General features: G+C 41.2%; 1 protein-coding gene across 1 annotated transcript; it reads right to left on the reverse strand.

The window, feature by feature from the left end:
• Positions 1–650: 650 nt before the first annotated feature.
• On the reverse strand, positions 651–2,466 carry LOC148330676 (general transcription factor II-I repeat domain-containing protein 2-like). The gene is made up of 2 exons (XM_088304206.1): positions 1,674–2,466; positions 651–1,537 (listed from the first exon to the last, which is right to left on the reverse strand). The coding sequence occupies exons 1-2, from the start codon at positions 2,464–2,466 to the stop codon at positions 651–653; spliced, it is 1,680 nt and encodes a 559-aa protein (XP_088160332.1).
• Positions 2,467–10,759: the final 8,293 nt, after the last annotated feature.

Below are 10,759 nucleotides of genomic sequence, written 5' to 3' on the forward strand. Positions count from 1 at the left end.
CTAAAACATTGGCTGATTGTTGCAGTAATCAGAAGATCTGACACAAAACATGTCCAATTCAGCACAGGTGAAAGATCAGTTTTGCGTCAACTCTGTCACGGTCGCCTTCCAGCCGAAGATGGAAGGTGGACTCTAAAAACGCTGACACGAAAAGATGATGTAATTGAAGAGCGTTTATTGTGACCGTCTATGACACAATCAATCAATCACTACAATCATATATTGTAGTAAGGAATTTGAAAGTCTAGAGCAGGGGTGTCCAAACTTTTTGCAAAGAGGGCCAGATTTGGTAAGGTGAAAATGTGTGGGGGCCGACTATTTAGCCTGACATTCTTTGAACCATTAACATTAAATACAAATTAACTTTTTGGGATTTTTTTTAATAACAAATGGCATACTTTTACTTTTACATTTTTTTTTACATTTAGGTTTTTACCGAAATCACAAACCACAAAAAATTAAGAAAACTAAGTTCATGTGAAACATTACATATTATTCACTATTATATGCTCACTGTAGGAAAAGTGCTGAAAACAAAAACAATGATCACTGCATATTCAAACTGTGATTTTGACCATCACAAAAAAATTAATTAACTGAGATTTAAGAATTTATTCAACTCAGAGGACTTAACAAAGGTCTTGCCTGCACTAATGTGAAGGGTGATACTGGGATCTTGACTGCAGTATGTAGTCCATGTCTGGCTCAAGAGCAATGGTTTTGATGCGCAAGACGTCACGCAGGTGAGAGTCACTCAGTCTCATCCTCATGCGGCTCTTGTTAATGTTCATAACGGAGAATGTCTTTTCGCACATGTATGTGGAGCCAAACAAGCTCAGCATTTTCTTAGCAAATGTCCGAATTGCTTGGAACCTGCCTTCATCCAGCTGGCGGTAGAAGTTGACAAGAGGGAGCTGTTGGTGCCGACTGCGATGCTCGGCGTCACACTGCAGCTCAATGAGCTCCAGTTGCAGGTGGTCTGGAGCGTCATCAGGGTCCACGGAGAAAGGAGAGGAAAAAAGCGTGATCTCCTTTTCAATAGCTGCAAAGTCCCGAAAGCGCTGCTGAAACTCCTCAACCAGAGATGAGATGTCTGCTGCATACTTTGTCATTTGCGCACTGATATTGATCTGTGGGAAACTGGTCACAATTTCCTGCAGCGACGGGAAATGTGCGGTATTGGGCTGCGCCTGTGACAGGTGTCTTTGGAAAAGTAGCAGCTTGGTCCGAAAGGCTTTGATGTGTGAATACAGTTGGCTTACCACTGCATTTTGCCCTTGAAGGCTTGTGTTCAGCGCATTCAGATGTCGCGTTATGTCAACTAAAAATCCCAAATCAGCCAGCCAAACAGGATCATTTAATTGTGGCATGGGTTGTCCCTTTTTAGTCAAGAATTGTCCAATTTCCTCCCTGAGAGAGAAGAAGCGCTGCAGCGCAGACCCCCGACTGAGCCACCTTACGTCGGTGTGATACAAAACATCTCCGTATTCAGCCTGGATGTCGAGAAGAAACTGTTGTAACTGGCGGTGGCACAGCGCTTTGGAGCAAATATAATTAATAGTCTTTATCACCGGTTTCATAACATTATCATATTTCATATATTTGGCACAGAGAACTTCTTGATGAATAATACAGTGGAGTTTAATAGCGCTGCCTCCTTCTTCGCTGACTACAGACAAGGCTTGATAATCCACTCCGCTCGCCAGCCATGGCAGGTGCGCCGTCCGTAATAATCCCGGTGACTTTATTCCACTGTAGTTTCATGTCATCTACGGTGGAACAAACAGAAACAAATAAATCCGTTCCTCTTGTTTGGCCCTTCAGACTCTGGAGGTCCAGAAGCTCTTCACTCACGTTCATGTCATTGTCCACTCCTCTTAAAAAGATCAGTAACTGAGCGGTGTCGGACGCATCCGTGCTTTCATCGCACGCTAACGAGAAAAAGTCAAACTCAGTTCCTTTTGCCTCTAACTGTCTCCTAATATCTAATGAAACGTCTTCAATTCTCCGCACCACAGTATTACGAGCCAGGCAAATATTGGCAAACTCTTGCTTCTTCGCGGGACAAATTTTCTCAACCATTTTCATTACACAGTCTTTAATAAATTCACCCTCAGTGAAAGGTTTGCAGTGCTTTGCAATCAGCGTTGCCACTTCGTAGCTTGCCTTTGTGGCATTTTCATTTGACTCACGGACTCTTGTGAAAAAGCTTTGCTGTGCCGTTAAAACAGCTTCCAGTTGCTTCACTTTTTCACCGCGTTTGTTCCCAGTTAGCTTGTCGTAGCTAGCATGTTTCGTCTGGTAGTGCCTCTTGATGTTGAATTCCTTGAAAACAGCCACAGTCTCTTGGCAAATTAGGCAGACACAGTTGTTTCGTATTTCAGTGAAAAAATACTCAAATTTCCACTTGTCCTGGAAGCGGCGGCCCTCGCGGTCAACTTTCCTTTTTTTGTTTACAGACGCCATGTTAGAAATGGGCTGGGCTGAAACGATCACGCAAGGTCAGGGGTCACGGCGGCCAGAGTGCGGCCACAGGGCTACTGCCATCTTCTGGTGAAATGAAAAATATGAAAAATAGCTTTTTGTACACATGTATTTTATACTGTGGTCAACAGTGCTGGCGGGCCGCATATTATTGATTTCATGATAGAGGCCGCGGGCCGGTAAAAATTTGTCCACGGGCCGCAATTGGCCCGGGGGCCGGACTTTGGACATGTCTGGTCTAGAGTATATCTATAATTACAACCGTCGAAGGTCGACAAGAACGGAAAACACTGGCGGACAACCCACACCAGGAAAACAATAACGAATAACAAAAAACGCTTGCAACGCAAGGAAACCGATGAACGGAAAATAGCTTACCACCAGAGGATAAGGATGAACCCAAACCACGAACGAGAACAAAAAGCGAGCCAAAGAATAGCTGGAGCAAAGTACATAACACAAATACGCAATAACTATACACGGAGTAATCAGGGCAAGGAATAAGTACGTAGATCATGAGCATGAGCAAGGCAGGATTGGCAGGATAATAATCCGACGCGGACTGGTCCGCAACAGTGGCTTAAGTAGCCCGTAATCAAGGGCGATGATACGATGCAGCTGTGCGGATTGTGGGCGCGTCTCTCCCGGCCAGGTCACGAGCGAACGGGAACGAGCGCCGGAGGAAACGCCCACTCAGCTGCAACAACAACAGACGGATCGTGACAAACTCTAAATGTCTCCTGAGTCGTGATCTTGTTCCGCATTCAAATGGAAGAGCAGGCAGTATTTTTTTTCACAAGATTTGATTACAAAAAATTATGCGGAGATAGCGTTAAAAGACAGTGTTGTGTGACATTTGTGTTTATGACTATAAAGCTATCAACCCTATAAAGGCCATGTTTTGTTGAATGTATTTTTCACGATCATAACATGAAATGTATTGAAAGGCGCAGTCTCAGTTGTGGGTTCTATTTCTGTATTTAACACATTCACAAGGCGCACCTTGTTATTGGGCGCAGGCATGTTAAAACATACGTTAGCTCTAAACATACGCTAGCATGTTTTTTAAATGGCAGCGGGAGCAAAACGGAGTTCATTTATTTGTTATTGAAGTATTTAACATCATTGTCGTGTGGCCCCTCAGAAATGATGCCGGCTTTTTGTGAAAGCTTGAACAATAGTGCAGGCAGATACATTAGTACAAAGATCCACATTACATTTACAAATTGTGGTGTAACTCACCTGGCGCTACCTCACAGTTTAAGTAAAGCTTTAAAAAATGTGATGGCTTACCTAGAGGAAAAAAAGAAAAAAATAGCGCACTTGTTTGAAAACACTGCATAGCATAAACGGTTGTTTGAATAGTATGTACGTATTGTTGGAATTTATCTTTATATCAATGTTAGAATTTAACTTTAACCCAATGTAAACTCAAATAAGTAATCTGACTCCAATTTGCGACCTTACCCAACTCTCACACATCCAACAATATGCGCGCTCGTTCTGCAATAGAAAGGTATCAGGAAGCCGGCATTTTCACACACGAAGTGGATTTATTCCCAATACAGATTTCCTACATGGCACCTAGATCTCGGATCCCTCTCAATACAAGTCTACACCTCTCTTGCCACCAGCGAATGTGTTCTACCCCCGAGTTGCCCAGTACTGATTCATACTATACAACATGCAAAATGGCACAGACAAAGGCATCCTGGCATGATTCTATTGGCTATGTGTATTGCAGTTAACTTTAGCTCGCTCTCATTGGTCTTTCTCCTCCCGCCGAATCCCGTGGCTCCTACTGCGTGCGATCCCCCGATGGCCGCTCCTTCCCGGAGTCATCTCGTCTCGCTCAGCGCCTTCTGCTTCTAAAACATTCCATTCTTGCACAACCCCAGCAACCAGTTTCGCGCCACCAGTCACACTCTCAGCATTTTACAATATCACATTTTCATACATTGGATGCACCAACATCTAATGAACTATGTTAAGCTCAAACTCTTATATTCCTTTAATAGTCAAAAGTATGAAATCCTTTAAGTGTAACTGAAGTTTAGACCATGCTAATGACCAGACATTCAGGAGAGGAATGCAGGAAGATTAGATCACAGCTGCACCACAGGAGGTGTGAACGAGACCCTTCTGAAACAATGGACTTCCATGCCAGGATCACAAAAGTGGCTCCGAGCAGTCCAACCTTTGTTCAGTTTTAAATTGACTGCCATTTACATTATCCTTTAGTATGTAAATTCCAAATGTTACTTTAACAAGTTAACTATGACTGATGGGACAATATTTACAGATTTCCTATGCACTCACTGGATGGACAATTTAACGGGACATCCCACCGTGGAATGACTGGACATTAAAAAAAAAAAAAAAAAAAACCCTAAGAGAGCGCTTGTCAAAATGACACAACATTTGCATATTTTGGAACACATATAAGGCACGCTGCATTATAAGATGCCCCGTCCATTTTGGAGAAAAAATTAAGACATTTAAGTGTGCCTTATGGTCGTGAAAATACGGTAAATGTACCGTGCAGAGGATCCCACTCATAAGACATACCGTAATACCTCTGAACCAACAAAATTACAGGAAGAACATAAAACCAACATATAAATCCTTTTAATAAAGTGACTGTGATTGTTACTGCATCTCTGTCAGTGATGAGTTGTTGAGCAGTTGTCCAACTCTACTCCACATCAGTTTTTAAGTGGGTGTTTGAAGCAGGTCACATTCAGAAGAGCATACTTCCCTGCCTGATCAGTCAGGTGCGGTTGGACAGGATCCTTTCCAGAGTTCATCTCTCTGCCGCAGAGACCAAGGGCCAGCCCCATGCCCACCACTCATCAATCCAATTCACCAGCCTGTCCAGTCGCACAGTATGCCCCCCACTTTTTTTTTTCAATTTATCATAAAAATAGTAACTTAGAATTATGTAGTGCTGTCAAGTGATCCAGCTGCTTTTTATGCAACTTTCACACCACATTTAAGCATAGAAAAAAAACATTGGCAGCAATAGACTGGTGAAACATCTGCAAAAGATTATTACAGATGTTTAAGGAGCCCACTCTCCACAGGAAGTATCAACGTTTCTCTCCTTCCTTGTGGATGGTGTCAGTGGTATCATAAGGACTGGTGGAGTACTCTCAGTACTACTATTGGTGCAAACACAAACTCTCCCTGCAGCCAACTCATGCTGACTTTATCCACTTCAACCTGCATGCGGCAACCCCACCCAAGCCCACTTAAATGTCCTTATTGTTTTCAGCCAGCTGCTTTATGAGAAGGAAAAGAGTAAAATGTGCAAATTTTAAATTGCAAAATTATTTAGCAATCAATTTATATACAGTGGAACCTCGGTTCTCGACCATAATCCGTTCCAGAACCCTGTTCGAAAAGCGAATCGTTCGAACTCCGAAACCATTTTTCCCATTACAAATAATGTAAATCGTTTTAATCCGTTCCAACACCCTGAATTTGTACCTTTTTAGTATTTTATACATTATTTTATGCATGCATTTCCGTACAAAAGATTACGCTAACATGAACGTGTAAAAATAAAAAAGATAAAGAAAAGAATTATGAATAGGATTTTTTTACCTTTGTGCTGGTAAGCAGAAGACGCAGGTGGACGGTGGGGGGGGGGAGAAAGGAAAATTATTGTCTGAAAGGAGAGTCCCCTTCCATAAAAACTTCGGGGAGCTCTTCTGTCTGAGGGGTGCTCTCACGTTCAAATCTCTTTGCTACAGGATGTTCTATTCTCTTAAAATATCTATCCAATGACACTTGCTTCTGCCTTCTTTTTAGCACTTTTCGGAAGTGGTTCATGACAGTGTCGTTAAAGTCATTGTTGACTCTGGTGGCTGCAGCTTTATCGGGGTGGTGGAGTTCGACGAAATTCTGTAACACGGCCCATTTGCTACACATTTGTTTAATCTCGGACGTTGGGGCATCCTTTCTTGCTTCACCCTCCTCAGAGGACATCTCCTCCTCCAACTTTCTCTTCTGCTCATTCTGAAGGTGGATGAGTTCTTCTGTGGTGAGCTTGGCTTGATGTTCGTCCAGGAGTTCCCCCACATCATCGTTGTCAATCTCCAAGCCCAAGCTCTTGCCCACAGACACAATTTCATCAATGAGGTCGGGTTCCTCCTCCTCCTCAACACCAACACTCGTGCTGGTCCCTGCAACACCGAAACCCTCGGTGACACACTCGGGCCATAACTTCCCCCAAGCAGAATTCATCGTCCGATAGGTCACAGCGTCCCATGCTTTATCGATGATGTTGATGCAGTGCACGATGTTGAAATGGTGCCTCCAAAAACCGCTAACTGTTTTTCATTCATGAAAATCATCAGAAGTTTTTCAACCTCTTCCAAAACTTGCGGCCTTTGCTTGCTTAAAGCACTCACTCCCACAGCCACATCACTAGATTTCGCAGCCTCCTTATTCTTTAGTATCGTACTGATCGTAGATTTCGCCATGCTGTATTCCCTAGCCAGATCAGACACTCGCACACCTCCTTCATATTTTGCTATGATTCCTTTCTTAAATGCGACAGTTGTACGCACTATTTTTCTTTTTTCGCTGGTAGCATCTTTATTGCTTCCACCGACCTTGGGAGCCATGATTAGGGGCTAAAAACACTTTGCAGCACGTAGCACGTCCTCACTCGACGCCCATTGGTCAATTGGCCGCTCAGCCCCCACCCTCGCGTGCTCACTCACGCGTCATACCGGCGTTCGAACTCCGATGTTTGTTCGAACTGCGAAGCAAGAATTTCTCTTTTTTTTGGTTCGAACTCCGATTTGTTCGACCTCAGAGTCGTTCGAGAACCGAGGTTCCACTGTATATATATATATATATATATATATATATATAATAAAGTGTCATGGATTGTTTATTGTTAGTTGATTTGGGTTTCTGGTACTCCTTGTGTTTATTTGTGTGTCTCATTAGTTTATAGTGACCATCCTGTGCTTGTCATCCGGGTCCCTTGTGTAATCCAAACAACTCCTTCAGCCACTTGTGTCTCGTCTAGGTGTTGGTCGTTGTCTCGTCATTTTGTTTGTATTTAGTGCCCTGCTTTCATTCTGACATTGGTCATTGTCAAGTCAAATGTACTTAGTTGTGTGGAGTTGTTGTTTGATTATTTTTTTGTCAAAATCCTTCTTTTCACTAGTGCGTATATGGTTACATTGATCCTTGTTGTTTTGGACTAATTTTATCATTTTCTTTGGCAAGCGTAGTACATTGTCTGCCTTGTGTTTTTTTTGTTCTTTTGGAAATTAACTACATTTTGTTGTGAGGGTAAGTGGCTTGTAGTGATGGGTAGATGAGGCATCCTGTATCGTTTCGACACAGTGACACAATGTATTGACACTGTGTTGACACTGTGTTGCTGAATACTGACACCTGGTGGACTTGCAGGAAACATTTGACAGGGTCATCTGACACTGATCTGTCAAACTAATTTTATCCAATTCCATTGATTAGTGACGTGATGTGTTTTTATATATCCTATTTCGTATTACTTTGCATCGCACTAATTATTCTCTTATTTATCTAATTTATATATTTAACTGAATTATTGTTGTATTGCACTGGAGAGGGGAGCTCTCTAATCTCGTTGCACACTTCAGTACAATGACAAAGGGATTTCTGATTCTGATTAGGCATTTGCTTTCACATTATTTTTACATACACACAATTTCATAAAAGAAATCTTTGATATTCGAGACGCAGTTGATAAATTAAGAGAACATCTGTCTGAATGCCCAAGTAAAAGTGTTGTGAATGACATTGGACTCATTGTAATTAAAGATTTTTATTCCAAAAAATTAGTTTCTCCAGCGTTTTGTTATTCAGTCTATTTCTTTTTTTGAGGCAATTTCCCCCGCCTTTGAGAAGATCCTCTCACAAGGCACTGAAGAGGCCGGTGTGCACAACGCCTGTGTGGCTAATATAAAGAGGTGAGGGAACGTTGCCTCCATGGACTTCCAGTATAAGAGCGGGTCTTCCGTACGTGCAACGTGTCCTGCTGACATATAGCGCTGCACCTCTGATTGCGCATCAACAGTGACGTCTTCCATCTTGCGGATATTTAACGCAAAGTAACGCGCCAATAACTCGATGCTTGTTTTGAGCGTCCCTCCTGTTGACAGATGCGCTTCCTTATGAACACAGTTTGGCGCGCGACCGCTGTGTCGACACAATTCTGGTAGTGGTCACGTGACTTTCTTAAAGCGGTACGCGCACCGACACGGGGTTTGCCCTGGAAGCTCGGCGCGTGCATCGACGCCTCAGGTCATCACTAGTGATGATCTGGACCCATCACTAGTGGCTTGGATAATGGATAGATGGATGTTTTGTACCAATGCCTTGTTTCAAAGTTACTGTCAGTCGTCAGTTACTGCCAGCAAAAACGGGAGTCAATCACTGATGGACATTCTGTTGGTATTGACCAAGGTTATTTCAGTAAATGAATATTAACAGAATAACTAAAACTAAAATTGAAAAAAAAACACATTTTAGTTATTGAAATAAAATAAAAACTTAGAAAAACAAAAACTATCTGAAACTGCATTTTAAGTTTACAAAACGAACGATAATTGTAGAGCACTTTGTTTTTGTCTTTACCAATTAATTTTATACAAGAGACTTTGGGGTAGATTTTATCTATTTACTTATTTTCAAGCATTTATTTGATATTAATGACACGGCCGTTTCATGGAAGAAGAGATGGTCGAAAAGTCATTTGGGAGTTGTAGTCCTCCTTAATGTTTGTCGCACAGAAGTGACATCTTCAAACCGCAGCCAATAAAAAGCGGCAGATAATGACGTTGCTCTTCTGAAACAGGTTTGTGTGTGATGTTGGCTTGAATAGCTCACCTTCTCATGACATTCAACTCAGCCCGAAACGCAATGCAAGGTAAACGGTGCTTTTCTTTTTTTTGCTTCATACATGAAAAATGTATAAACCTTATATATAAAGAAATGGTACATTATACACCCAGGTTTAATACTTTTCAACAGGAATTCAATCCACAAATTAACTTTAGAATTTGGTGACTTGGCAAACAAGACATCCAACCTTTATTATAATTGAGACGCATTAATAACCCTAAACCAGGGGTCTTCAATCCTGTTCCTCGAGGGCCGGTGTCCTGCCTGTTTTCCATCTCTCCCTTGTGCAACACACCTGATTTAAATGATCAGGATCATTATCTGGCTTCTGCAGGTCTTGCTGATTATCTGATCATTTGAATCAGGTGTGTTGCAGCACTGAGAGATGGGAAAACAGGCAGGGCAGCGGCCCCCGAGGAACAGGATGAAGACCCCTGCCCTAAACCTTTAGAAGTGATATACTATATGGCACTTATTGTGATTCAAAGTCTCTGGACTATTAAAACTGTAGACTGTATTATCAAAATGTTTTGAAATACGAGTTCTATTGAATTTTTACTGCACAATACTTATGTGATCATTTTTCTTTTAATTTAACGTGTAAAACTAGTTTTTTTGGGGGGAAAAAGTAATTAAAACAAAATATATATAAAACTATAATTAGAATTCCAAAACTGTAATAATGCTGGTACTGAAAGACGGGTGTAAATGCCCACTTTGTCTCACAAATATTCACATTCATTCTAATTTATTTACTGTACTACTGATAATACACAGCCACTCATCCTAAAAACTACATTTCCTCCAGGATTTGTCTACTCTGGCACTATATCTGGTACTATAATTTATATTTGGGACTGAAAGACATTACATAGACTATATCAGTCACAATAAAGTAAAAGATAAAAGATATGACATAAGATACTACATACATTATACCAGTCGTTAAAAAACGTCACGTTATTTTCCAAACAAATCAAAACCTTAGATCAAAGTGATATATTGACAGCAAAAAAGCAATCTTACGTGGTTAATATAGGCTTTATGGTGGTAAATATAAAATGGTATAAATTCCATGAGAATGTAGTCTAGTGTGGATGCCTTGAATGTGATATCCAAAACAGGTATTGAGACAGCCAATAAATCAAATATCCACACTCTTTGGCATGTTCTCTGGAGACTGTGTAAATTCTCTCTTTCTCTGTCTGTCCCCTATAAAAATTCCAATTCCAAGCTTAACTAATAGATAGATAATACAAATATCACATAGAGTACATATAAAAGCAAGAACTCAAAGTTAAATTACACTTGTGTTCAACTATCAATCAATAGAATCACTTTTTGCTATTTCTGATAACAGTTGGAT

The sequence above is a fragment of the Idiotropiscis lumnitzeri genome, chromosome 9 (genome assembly GCF_059441095.1).
Source record: "Idiotropiscis lumnitzeri isolate Australia: NSW breed Sydney's pygmy pipehorse chromosome 9, RoL_Ilum_1.0, whole genome shotgun sequence".
In the NCBI taxonomy this organism is placed as follows: domain Eukaryota; kingdom Metazoa; phylum Chordata; class Actinopteri; order Syngnathiformes; family Syngnathidae; genus Idiotropiscis; species Idiotropiscis lumnitzeri.